The sequence below is a fragment of the Phycodurus eques genome, chromosome 13 (genome assembly GCF_024500275.1).
Source record: "Phycodurus eques isolate BA_2022a chromosome 13, UOR_Pequ_1.1, whole genome shotgun sequence".
In the NCBI taxonomy this organism is placed as follows: Eukaryota; Metazoa; Chordata; class Actinopteri; order Syngnathiformes; family Syngnathidae; genus Phycodurus; species Phycodurus eques.
The window spans coordinates 22424967-22439044 of record NC_084537.1 but is presented as its reverse complement, the minus strand read 5'-3'; the positions used below and the strand labels follow the sequence as shown (position 1 = coordinate 22439044).

Genomic DNA, 14078 nt, shown 5'->3' with positions numbered 1-14078 from the left:
GCAATTGTACCGCTTTGAATCAACGTGAATGAATTGTGATTGAAGAGGCTCCACCGGCGCACAATGCGGCGCCCCTCTGCCGTTGCGCGGAACATCACCTGCAATCACTTCTTTTATGATGCCTTCACTGTCGCCAGCATTTGCTTTCTTTCACTCAAATTGTTTTGTCGGCGTCATCGCTGAATAGCACATCACAGACGATCGGACTCACTTTGCTGACATTTATACGGCCTGGAAGTGGAACTTTTTTTTTTTTTCTTTTTAAGCACGTGGGAAGAGGTGTGCAACATCAGACTCGAGGGGCATAGGCGAGCCTTCGGGTCATGCGATTTGAAAAACAAATAAAATCTCAGAAGAGCTAATAGCTCTAATATGTAACAATAAACTGCCATTTAATTTAAAAAAAAAAAAATTCAGAAGTTTGGTTCAGCGCAAAATAATTTTTTGGGGCAAAATAATTTACATTTGTGGAAAGAAAATGTATTATCATCATACAATTATCAACATTTTGGATAGAAATACGCAACAAACTACAAAATGAAAAAAATAGTATCTGAAACTGAAAATGACAAATTGTTTTTAATTAAAAAAACAATAAATCCAAATGGAAACTTATTTTTTTCAATTATGTTTCTAAGTTTTTTTTAACATTCTGAAATTATTTACTGATACATATATTTTTTTAAATGAAATTCAGAACTGAAATTCTGATTCCAAATTAGTTTCCTGCAAAAAACAACAACTTTTTAAATCAGAATAAAATCTTTTTAATCTGGGTCGGTCGGCCCTCAAGAACCTACGATCGTAAAACGGTCTGATAAACAACATTGAAAAACGGAAACTGAAATTCCAAAATAATTTTTCTGATGAAAAGAAAATGTGGAGATAGACGCTATTCATCGGACAGCGACTTCGTGTTAAGTGCCACGATGAGAATTTAGTTGGAAATTATACGAAAAGCGAGATTTTACACTTAAATCTTCCAGCTCCAATATTTAGGGGAATGTGATCTTAATCCGGACCCGAAAAAACAAACAAACAAAAAAAAAAGTCAGAAGACGTCAATATGATGCAATAATAAACATTTGTTGGATCGTCTGAAGTTTAGCATGGCCCTCGGAGGACTTCCTGAAAGAGTAAAAAGGTTCCCCATCCTCACATGAGGGCAAACACTTTTGGGGGTGAAAGAAGGTCACTGGCATAGTTTAAAAAAGAAAAAAAAAAACATTTAAAGCTGATCAGGAACAAAAAAGAATCAAAACCAACTTTACATCATCCCATCCTGAAATGTCTCCATGGTGGTACACGGCGGCGCCTCGTGCGGCAAGGTGCCCCCTGCCGACCCCTCTACATGATGCTGATGCTGCGGTTGAGCTCACACTGGGCGTTGTTGTTGATGTTGGGGTTGCTGTTGCGGTTGCTGACGTTGGGCGACGTCACGCCGCCGGCGTCGTTGGGGCAGCCGTGCTGGAGCAAGATGTCGGCGCATTCCTGGCTGCCGGCTCGCCGGGCGTACGAAAGCGGCGTCTGGCCGCGGGCGTCGCGACTCTTCACGTCCACGCCGTACTGTTACAGGGAATTACAATGGACGTACATTTATTTCGCGATACATAATATATAAATAAAAATCGCGACATACATTAATATTGATGGAAGTGAGAAGTCATTTTCTGCCTTTGCAACATGAATTTTTGGCAGTGGTCACTAATTATGATGCCAACTGAGTTTATGGAGACAGCATACTATTTAAATATTGAAAGTGGACAATTGCAGTTATTTTTTTTTTCGGTTTAGTGTAAAAATGAATTAAGATATAAAGTACTAATCAGTTAAAGGTTCAGGCAAAAAGAAGTTTTATCCCCAAAACATATCAAAATATATATTTTATAATTGGTTAAATTATTATTATTTTTAAAGTCTTAAGATAAAACCAAAGACATTTTTTTTTACTATTTCAGACCTTTAAAACAATAACTATAATACAAAGGGACAGTTTTTAATCCGGCAAGATTTCTTTTTGAGTTCTGAATTAATACTGATAATAACAATATTATTATTAATAATACAATTTAGACAAAACACAATAATAATAAAAAAAATTGAATTCACTGAACAAAAAAAAAATATTTCAGAATATCAGAGCTGAAATAGTTTTTGGGGAAATAAGGGAAGTTGTTATTTGATTAAGATGTAAAAAGGTTAGGACAAAATGCTAACTTTCCTCCCCAAAATTAATTTACATTTTAAATATAAGTTTTGAAATTCTGGGTTAAAAAAAAAAAAGAAAGAAAGTATGAACAAAGATTCGGATGAAAACATTTTCATCGGAAAAGCTTGTTTTTAAAAAATACCTGAAATGAAAATAGCAGATTTCCCAAAACTTGTATTATGATTTTATTTATATATTCAGAATTTGCATTTTTAAAGAATTTGAGTTGCGACTTCAGTGGTGGATTTCCATTCATTGAATCTGCTTAACATGACAGCTGTTGAGGACACTTCTTTCGTTCCTTTTGTTTACAATCTCCATAAAAGTTAACACGCCGAATTGTTGCTTTTAGACATTTCAGGTTGGACGTTTTCAATAATAAAAGCTTAGACTTTGTTCCATGAAGCAAGCAAATATCAGCCATAAAAAAAATGTGCTTGACAATTGCTCTCATTGGTTTAAGTATTTCCTCTAAGCGCAATTGTGTTTCATTCGAGGAACGTCGTCGTTTTATGAGATCAGCGATTCACTCACCCAGATGAGCAACTGCGTGATGACCACGTTGGCCATGGCGCACGAGAGGTGCAGCGCCGTGCGGCCGTCGCCGTCGCCGTACGTCTCGTTGACCTCCTCCTTGGTGCCGTGCGCCAGCAGCACCACCGCCAGCCTCAGGTCGTCCTCCACCACCGCCCGCAGCAGCTGCTGGCCCAGGGGCACGTCCGACTGGGGCAGCCCCACCAGGAACATCTTCTGCTCGTACTTGGCCCGGATCCAGCGCTCCTTCTCCTCCCTGTGGGTGGGGCACAAGATGGCGGACGGTGTCAGGTGGGGGCGGACATGCTCATTTAGCGCCAGTTACCAAGAGAACACTTCCTGCCATTCCACTGATGTATGAACTCATCTCACATTACTGAGGATCAGTTCGATAAGGAATTCAAAAAATAAAAAATACAAAATACATTTTTAAAAAAGCAAATGGGTGATTGTGTGACTATCAAACAGAGATTAGCCAAGAGAACAATCAGGTTCCAATAATGAGGTCAGTAAAAACAGTGGCGGAGATTCAGGGTCAATTTTAGTCAAGATGAGACTGAGAAAACAGGGCACTGCAGCAAAGTGGAGACTGCGGAGTTAGCGTGTCCGTGCGCTAACTCACACAAATTCACATTACAAAAAAAGATTATTTGTCTGATTTGATTATAATATTCTGCTCATGTTTTTTGTAAAGATTTCCACTGAAGTTCAGTTCAATCAATGTTTCTTTTTCTGCATATTCAGATAAAACATTTTCTTTTTGCTGGGAAAACAATTTCAGAGCTGATATTTTAATACCCTCTTTCCCCCCCCATGAATAAAAGATTTTTCAAGTCTAAAATGTTGACACCCCCCCCCCCCCCCCCCCCCAAATATATAATTATTTGATAAACAATTTCAGAACAATGACAAAAGACGGCTAAACTGGCAACTGACTGTAATACTATGTATAATTTTGCAAAATTTCCTCTTGGATTTTCTTGTACGATGAAAAACATATATATAATATATATATATATATATATATATATATATATATAAGATATATATATATATATATATATATATAATATAATATATATATATCTTATATCGACATATTATTTAGACCATATTTAATTGTCTATTCTTTGGATTTTAGATTTAAAGCAACTGTTTTGCGATCTGCCTATTTGTGTATTTTGGGAAGACGCAGGTGTGTATGCGTCAACAATGGGCGTATTACGTGATGGATTTTTATCCGCAAGACGGCTGCTTCCAATATATAATAATAATAATATAATAAGATATCCAATTCCACGTGTTTTTTTTTTTCCGTCCTCATGCTGCCATGACATATATCCCAAATGTTCCACAAAAATTTTTTAATTGTGTCACTTGAAGCATCTGCAGTGTAAATGCACCCACAGCAGAAGAACACACAGAATGTTCCCGATCACAAAGGGAAATCAAAGCGTCAATTGGGTCGGACCGTCACGGGACAATATTCCACTTTTCTGCTGGAAAGTGACGTTTAGGCTTTCTAAAGGTTACACGTCTTCACCGCTCACGTCTGCAGCGGACAATACCAGATTTTTCTTATTTTTCACCAGCGCTGTCTGCTGTCAGTTTGAATCGGTGGACGCCCTCCTACAAAAGAAGCCGCGTGTCTCGGCGCGACCCCGGGGGAGACCCGGCCCCGCAGTCGGATCGATTTGCGCTGAATGGCCGCCGAGCGACGGGAGGCCGGAGGTCCTCTTTCGAGTCCGTCTTGAAGCCAGAGAATAGAAGGCTCCGTCCTCTATCGCCATCTATTGCTCTCCATCTTGACCGCCACCACGCTCATTCTCTGATCACGTATACAAACTCGGTGCAGATAGATGATAAAAAAAATAAAATAAATAAAAGATAAAAAAATCACTATCAATACGTGAATGAGTGAGCATGCCCAGCGTGCCGCTCACCCCGCGACCTCGTCGGGCCTCGGGTCTGATAAGACGGCGGGCGCCGAGAGGAGGCCGTTGTCACGATGTGTGGATGAGTGACAGAAGTTCACGCTTTGGAGTGACAAGACTCTCCTGGGAGTTGACATTCGCCGGCTTCCATTTCCTCTCACACTCGGGACATTTAGCCGCGGCGCTAATGAAAGACAGGCTGGCGCTATCTACCTCTACAGAAGTCCTAATGCTCCCTTTTGATTGACACGGCCAAAGAGGTCTTCTTTTACCAATATCGTTAGCCTAATAGCATAATTGCCTAAGACATTTTGAACTTACTGTCACAATAGCAATCGAAAATACCAATACGCTTGCTAAAAATTGTGTTTTATCTTCATCGGTGTACTGTCGATGATCAGGCACCAAGGTCATGGCGATCTGAAAAGTTTAAATGGAGACAACTAGACTCTTCTTGTTTGTTGAATTTGATGCATTTTCTTGTTTTCTGAAAACATTCAAAAATGGCGTGGGCAATTCTGCTATTAGGCTGATGATATGTTTATTAATGTGAGCGCTATGCAGGCCTCATTTTTTCTCATTGTATTATTTGTAATTCATTTAATTATAATTCATCAATCAATTATTGAAAAAAATACTTTTATGTATTGGTACAAATTTTTATTTTACTAATATTGACCATAAATCAATGACTAAATGATCTTATGACACATTAATCAAAAGCTACATTCATGCAACGAATATTACAGGACTTAAAAATGTAACCATTAAAGAATGGAGCAGGCCAGATGTAGCCCCCAGGCCGTACTTTGCCCACTCCAGCTCAGCTGAAATAGTAATGAGGACAAGCGCGTTAAAAAAAAATGGATTGTGAGAGCTGTAATATTTTGACCCTGTAGTTAAATAAGGTGACCAAAATAATTTCCATTGATTGTGCACAAGAGTAATACAATGATGCTCTCTTTTGTAAAAACAAACATGGAAATGCAATTTTAAGAATTCAGCAAAATGTATTACTGCGCTTTTTTTGGGTTTTTTTTGCTCGTTTCTCAAAGGTTTTACATAACGTCACTGCTGTTTGTCACATTTCTTTCCAGGAGCAACACAAAAACAGAAAAGTAGGTCATAGAAACAAAAAAACTCCAGCTCAACATTCATCCATCCATTTTCTACACCGCTCATCCTCACGAGGGTCGCATTCAACCACTAAAACACATTTTTGCAAATGCAATAATGGCTTCCTATGCTTGACCGATAAGGTTGGTTTGTGTATTTTTCATTTTTTAGTATTTTTTTTGTGGGGTTTTTTTTTTTTTTTTTTTTCAGCCGATGGAAATCAAGCTAAAAGAAGATAAAGGATTGACATTTGTTTACTTTAGCATCCTCCTAACTCCTAGTTAAATGGTTAATGATGACAAATGTTTTTATTGGTTGTTTAGCTAAACACAGAAAATCTAATGATGTTTAAATACACGCAGAGAATGTAATTATATAAACAAAAAAACAAAGTCACAACGCCATAAAGTGGAATCACTTGGTTCCTTATTTCCTGAAAAGGCATTCCTACTATGAGGCGGAAAGGTGTAATGTGTTTAATTGACTTTTCTGGTGGGGGATAGAGATACTGGTTAAAAACACAAAGTAGACGCACTTGATTTGTACTTGGATAAGATAAATAGAGGTACTTTTATTTTAAAATACTCTCAAGAAATCCTTTACCATGCCTTGCGTAGCACTAACTAACACTAGCATGTCTAACAATGGTAACCACTCACGATCTTGTTCCATTTCCACGAAAAGTGTTGTCTGAAGCGGGTGCTTTGAAAGATAGTGCTTTCACGAATGGAGATACTTGTTTAAAAACACCTTGTCATAAAGCCCCACCCCCCATCGGTCATTACACACTTAATCGGACAGGACCCGACCCCGGAGGAGGAGGAGGATGGATTTACCTGCACGCTTAACACGACATGAAGGAGAACGTGACGTGAAAGAGTCGTAGTGGAGATGCAGGGCTTTTAGATATGAGGAATCTTTAGTTACAGGGTGTTTGCTACTAATTTGTGGACGTTTGCTATGAGGCCTTGTGTGGAGGGCAAAAGTCTTAAGAGGTGAAGTGAAAGACGAAGCGCAGATTGATGAGCTGCAAAGACAAAACAAAGCAAGCTCGTAAAGCCGCCGTCTTAAAACAGTGTTGATAAGCATATGGTTCATTTTTGTAACGGCCGCAGGGAAAATACGCAGGAGAATGCGGCTGTCCTCGCCACACCATAAGGAGGCCTTTTCTTCGGGATGAAGGTATTGTGCGTCCGACAATAGCGGCCTAATGGCAGGCGATTGCGGACTTTTATGGTGTTAAACCATCAATCCCTCGTCAGTCACTATGTGAGGGGGACAAGCCTGTTAGCAAATCAATTGGCCTTAAAGGAGGAAGGGGCCGTGCCGCCGTCCTCTCTTATTTCCGGCGAGAGAGAACGTCATTCTTTCGGCGACAAATTAAGTTGAAAAATGCGATATGATTTACAACCCTTTGGATGGGGCTCAAAATGTAAATCAGCGGGCTCCAGAGTTTGAATGAGAGTCTGAATGCACCAAGCGCAGTGAATTGGCCGAGGTTAAATGAGGCAGAAAGTTAACACTAAGATGTGAAACAAAAAAGGCCGGCGAGAACCATTAAGAAGACGTCCAGATCTCACAAGAAAGCAGCCCGGGGGACACTTTTGTGACAAAACAAGCCGAAGGGAGATGCAGGGAAAAGGACAAGCTCACGCTGAGGCTCAACTCTTGAGAATTATTATTATTTTTTTAATGACACCTGGAGTAAAAGAACAACTTTTGAAAAGTTGTTCTTTCAAAAAACATGGCGTTATATAACATGTCAACAGGACATGATGACATTCACTATGTAGACTGACTTAGTTTTTAATCAGACAGCAACGATATGATACGTATTTTTAGAAAGTGTTCATGTTTTCATAGCCATTTTTTATTTATATTTAAAAAAAGCTACAGTACATGCTTTTAACAGGATAAGCAGGACAACAAGGCCAACTCCAAAAAGTTAAACTGGTCATGAGGAGGACTTACTTGGTTTTCATCAGACAGTGACGATATGATAAATACAAGTAATTGTTTTTTCAAACCAGGCAGGGTATGTATTTGACACTTTGACACTTATTTGTTTTATTTGACACACAAATGGAGATAGTTGTTACAAATATGGCATTATAAAATGTGTCTGTGGTTGTTTAGGTGCTGTACTCGCTTTTACCAGGACATGCAGGACAGTTCACGGCAAACCCCATAGTGTTAAAGTTCACGGCAAACCCCATAGTGTTAAAAAGTCAGGGGAGTCATTAACTGGACTTACTTGGTTTTCTTTGAATGGCGAGGATATGTCTTTATGTCTCCAAAGTGTTCTGTAAATTGACTGTCTGTTGTACTAGAGCGGCTCCAACTACCGGAGACAAATTCCTTGTGTGTTTTGGACATACTTGGCAAATAAAGATGATTCTGATTTAATGAGTAAGTCCCCGATCGTGCCCTACCAGTTAAAGCAGAGTATGTGTATGACGGTTTTTGTGCAAATGGAGATACTTGTATTGTAAAACATCCATCCATCCATCCATCCATTTTCTGAGCCGCTTCTTCTCATTAGGGTCGCGGGCGTGCTGGACCCTATCCCAGCGGTCATCGGGCAGGAGGCGGGATACACCCTGAACTGGTTGCCAGCCAATCGCAGTATTGTAAAACATGTTTTTATTGATTTTTTCGCGACACGCTTTTAACAGGACACGCAGGAGATGACAGCAAACTGCATTCTGGTAAAAAGTCCAAATTATGACGAAGTCGACTTGCTCGCTTTTCATCAGACAGCGACGATATGATGAATATTATTTTTTCGAAAGTTTGTCGCTGTTTCCAAGCAGTTGAAGTGTTTATGTGCAGATACGCTTTCAATTGTGTTAAAAAAAAAATCATGAAGTGGATTTACTTGGTTTTCATCATTATTTTGCTATTATGAGTCACTTCCCTCTCATGTCCTACAAGTTCTAACAATGTTAATCAAGCTCACTGCTGAAGCCTTGGGGGAAAAAAATAAGTCTTTTTTTTTTTCAAGAAAAAAATACTTGAAAGCGAGAATGTGAAAGGAAGTGAAATGGTAATCCCCGCTTCTGTCTTTTGTTTGGAATAGAAGAGCAATCCAAACAGCGGTTGGCTTTAGACAGTCAGGAGGGGAAGCGGAGCGCTTTGAAAAGGACACTTCCTCACTGCAGGAGGCAGAAAAATAAAATCAGCAGATTTAGCATGTCAAAGTGGCAGGACGGTATCGGGTGGGAGTTGAAGAAAGGGGCGGGGGGGCTTCAAGGGAGTGAATTTTCTCAGTATGGGGGGAGATTTAGGAAATTGGACTTGGTGGTTACTTCAGCCTTGAGCGCATACTTGTTCCCCGTTTGGCTGTTGCTCAGGGGACAAAGGGGAGCGTCGGGTTCCCAATAAAAATGCCAGTGTTGCATCCAGTTTCAGAACTTAGCTGTGTTTACACCAGCCTTCCTGGTAATTGCTGTTCAACTCCACAAAAGTCATGGGGTAACCATCAATAAGGCAAACACCTTTTTGGGACTCCAGTGGAAATGGGATTCCTGTGAAGAGATGGTGTCCCCTTTCGTTTTGACGCGTCTAGATAGAGCTTAACAGTAGAAAGGCCCATTTTATAATTCTATTCGAACTCTCTGTTGAGCAATGGCTCCTGACCCTGACTTAATTAAGTGGCAAATGGCGGAATGATTCTCCTCAACGCGGGCCCACGGAGTCAAGAACACATGACTGGATTCAAATAAAGAGCGACAAACCAGGACAATTAGTCAAGCCTGAAAAGAGATGCTGGGATTTATAGGAAAGGAAACTGAGACTACGCATCGGGCCATCGGAAGAGGAGGATGTCCATCCCACCGACAACAATCGAAGTTTCCCCTTGGCTCCTCCTCCTCCAGCCCACTCGTCTAGATTGACTGCATGTACATAGAATGGACGCACTGACGAGGAGAAACCGTCCTCTGTTTAGCAGAACTGACCAGCCTGAACAGAGTTCACAGACGGCCACCTCGTAAGGACTCCATTCCCATGCAGCCCGACCGAGGGGAGGGAAGAGGTGGTAGAAGAAGAGAGACGGCGGCAGAAGGACAAGAGAGAAAGAGAGAAAGAAAGAGAGAGAGAGAGAGAGAGAGAGAGTTTGGGGCCAAGAGGGAAGCGACAGGAAGAAAAGAAAGGCAATGAAAGCTGGGCCCCAAACTATCAAAGGTTGCTAAGGGCCAGCAATCCAGTCAACGCAGCAGCTAAAAGTGCAAAACAAGGCCTGGTATATGCCTCCCCATTTTCCACCAAGTTCATTTGAGATAAATACTGTCAGTGGGGGGGGGGGGGGGGGGGGCAAAACACCATCAGATGCACTTACCTACATTTACAATATACAATATTTGTTCCACAAATTGTATTCATTTATTCCCCACACTCTATTCTCTTCATTATGTAGCATTTTTCTGGGTTACACAGCTGTCAGTGTTGTGTACGTTACATTTTCTTGTCCAATCGGATTTCAGCCTCTATGTGCTACCATGACAAACTTGTGTAATCTGCCCAGGGCCTTCAGACTCAGTAGTGCTGGTCGATTTAGCTCGATAACAATGGGACTGTTCCTTTAACCAATCAGATTTCAAATTTGCCGTGAGCGTCATCATTTTTTCATTCTTTGATTAGTTGGTCAGCTCGACTGACAAAACATGTCTGTAGCAATCTGCACTTAATGCATTTAATAATCAGCATCTCCGGTGAGTATGATACATGGGCTATCAATTTTTTTCATGTTTTTGTCACATTATTAAATAAATATTGATTCTGATGCACGTGGCATAGTTGTGTTTTATTATATTGCGTTTTTGTATAGTATTGATGGGTTCTATAACTGTGATGAGATCGTGGTATTCATAAAGAGTGAAAAAATAGCCAATTTAGTTGACTTGGCATAAACTACAGCCAAATCATAATACTTCTGTTCAATAAAGCCAATTAAAGGTGGAATTAACAGCTCTTTTCAGGAATATTCATCTCAGAAAGACAGAAATTAGATTGGGTGCTGTCAATTAGAGTTAACGTTAGCTTACCTGTGTTTGTTTTCTTTCAAGATGCCGACTAAAGTTCATCGTTGTCCCTGCCGCTTTCAGAAATAGGCGAGCGACAAAAGATTTGCTTGGTTGTTTAATTTCACACTCAGTGGGTGGCCAGGCACTCCAGAGACCAAACTATTTGTATCCACCAATTAAAAAGTTAAGCTTTTTCATGATTAGTTCATTGTCATTTCTGTGTAAACGCTTGAAAATGAGTGCTGTACACGTTTGTCGACTGTTCATTCCAGGCGCATTCCAATCAAAACAACAAATGCTTGTGTTGTTGCGTTTGCGCTTAAGGCTTCTCAAAGTGGACATTCACTGCATTTCCAATGTGTCATTTTCAAAATACACTTTTGGATAATGGCGGGGAAAACATGCAGTTGGTGCATTTGCGTGTAATGCTTCAAATGCACATTGTGGCCTGCCATATTACAGCGTTAACAGTTGTTTTTCCAGCGGGAAGTGTTTATTTATTTATTTTTAAAAGGGCACAAAGGAGACACATTTTACGAGCCGGTTGTCTTGTAAACGGCGTTTACAGGTGGAGTTGTCGCCACTTTTCCTGCTTCCCCAATGAACAGATGTACAGTATCTGCTTGGACACGATTCAAAAGGTTATTGTGTCTCTCCGAGCCGCGCCGGACAGGCGAGCGTCTGGTTGCCTCGGGCGGGCGGGCGGACAGACGGAAGACTTGAATATGTTGTGACATTAATGAGCTTGTCACACTCCGCCATGATGGAGTGACTGTGTTTTTGTGCCAGCAAGCCTTAACACCCTTAAATGCGCATGCTGTTAACCCCTGCTCAACCCTTGACTCTCGCTCAAAGCAGAAAGGGGACGACGAGACATGGCCCTCTCGTGTGCGCCGACATGTCTAAATCCACCTTTTGCTAAGACCGCACCCCACTTAGTTACTGTTGCTAAGGGTGTCAAGCTTTCTGAACTAACAGTGTTTCTACACATTTTGGAAAGCGTACATTTCAGACAGAAGAAGACAAAATGATGTGCAGTACGTGTTTGAAGCCAACATCCACCATATCAAAATCGCTTTCAACAAAAACAAGCAAAAACAATCAACCACTGCAACGATAGTAAGGAGTGAAAATGTAAAAGCTGGCTAGCTCTCTACGACTACAACAACCACCACACCACCTTTCTTCTTCTTTGTATTTTTGGGCAGTCTGGATGCCCTGTGGCATTGTGCTGCCACTAACAGGTCAGTCTTGGTACTACGACAGATAACCCGATTTGGGGAAAAGACTCGTGATTGTCAGTGGAGACGATAAGGACTAGTTAAGAACACACGTGCACATTTTTTTCCTCATTATGCATGGTATCTCGATATACGTGTATGCCCGCTTTAGCTTGCTAGAATGACGGAGAGTAACTAGGCCTACCGTTAAATATGAATGTATGTAAAGTATGAAAAAAACAACCATAGTTCTGAAACAAACAAATGCAAAACCATGTATGGTAGTATGGCTTTCTTGTGCCGTGTGATCACATTCTCACGCGGCTGCTCTAACTAGTTCAATCCGCACCGCTTGTAACATCAAAACTTCGCCTGTCGGGATGTAGTTTTACATTTTAGAAACGGACCGAATAATGTGTCACAATAACGATTTAAAAAGCATAAAATGTATCACTGAATTCAACAGAGCGAAGCATCTATTCTGTGCTGCGCTGTGATTGGCCAGTCAGCATTTGTGATTTCACATCTTTCAGGTCAAAGAAAAGTTTACTGTGCCAGTCAAACCAGCGACATGCAGGTAATTAGTGATTCGGGTTCTCCCACACAGGTCTAATTACTGACGTGTGGCTTTAATTTAGATAGAGAGACAGAGAGAGCGAGAGAGAGAGACAGAGAGAGAGAGACTGTCATTCAGTCGTCTTAATTACTCTTCCTGCATGAGGGCTTGAGGCTACTCTAAAGCTCTTCTGGGAGTTCTAGTACTTGTAACCTGCGAGTTGCTCTTTTAAAGGACTAATGTGCAGAAGAGGGGCCAGAGGAGAAGGGGTTAAAGCGTTGTTGCAGAGCCCGGGGAAGGGGGGCGCGCAAGTTTGGAGAGGTTAGCGGTGTGATTCATTTTTATTACCGCGCAGCCCCTGCAGGCGGCAGGAGCGGCAAATTATTTCTGAAACAAAGTGGAGGGCTCTCATCAGAGCTGTTACCTGGCTGTGGCCGAGGGCGGCGCGCGGCCCACAGAGGGTGACGGCGAGGGGCCCGCGCCAGTGAGGGATAGCCGTCCGTGTTGGCCCGCGCTCCAGGACATCTTCCGCCAAATGAGAACTGCTGTCTCTGTTTCTGTGTGTGTGCTGTTTTCTATCACAAACTCGCCAAGCAATTAGAGGCGACGTGCAAAACGCAACGACTGCCGGGTGCGAATGAAAAGAACACCTCCCTTCCAATATTTGCCGGATGCAGTCACCACACGAGACGCGCACAAATGTATTAAAAGAATCAATTAATTGTTCAATTACCAGTTGGAGTAGCACTCCTGACAATGAATTTATCATCTTACCAAGACACTTCCGGACAATTGTACGCTTCCAACTTTGTAGGAACAGTTTAAAAAAGGCCCCATTCTGTTCCGAGTGCACTAAGCAAAGTCAATGCGGTTGAGTGAGTTTGGTGTGGAAGAACTCATGGCCTCAACCCCCCAAAACACATTTGGAATAAACTAAAATTAGGGATTGTGCCCAAACAACTGTATTAGGCTTTCTTTGTGAAATGATTAAACAATGTATTTTTGTTGTTATTTATTAGCACATATCATGTTATTACAATGGTCCATATATTATAGTTAAATCATCACACTTTTATTGTATTCATTAGCACAAATGATTAATACAACTGGAAATATTATTTAAATTGTGAGTTATCTATTTGCATTGTAAGTATTCCCACAAAATATTTAAAAAATGAAAATAATACTAATTCTAATTTAAAAAATATTCATATTCTGCCTACTTTGAGGTATGATTCAACAATTATTAAAATTATTATTATATATGCTATAATATTAACATATATCATCACAATTGTTAAACTATGTTTCAATGTATTTATTAAAGCATATTTTAATTATCATCTTAGTTGAAAATTATGAATTCCTAATCTACATCCTGAGTAATCTGTGTTGATTAAAATGGTTAAAACATTAATTTTATTTTATTTATTGGCAAAAAATGATTTTATTAAAAATAACTATTCAAAATTGTTCAATTATTTA

General features: G+C 40.5%; 1 protein-coding gene across 6 annotated transcripts in view; it reads right to left on the bottom strand.

The window, feature by feature from the left end:
* Positions 1-221: 221 nt before the first annotated feature.
* agap3 (ArfGAP with GTPase domain, ankyrin repeat and PH domain 3) overlaps positions 222-14078 on the bottom strand; it is a 138161-nt gene continuing 124304 nt past the window's right edge. For all 6 annotated transcript variants that reach the window (XM_061693167.1, XM_061693169.1, XM_061693170.1 and 3 more), the window contains 2 exons: positions 2744-2999; positions 222-1566 (listed from right to left, as the gene is read on the bottom strand). In XM_061693167.1, coding sequence (XP_061549151.1) covers positions 1348-1566; positions 2744-2999 — 475 coding nt within the window. In that variant the 3' untranslated portion in view covers positions 222-1347. The remainder of the gene's footprint in view (positions 1567-2743; positions 3000-14078) is intronic.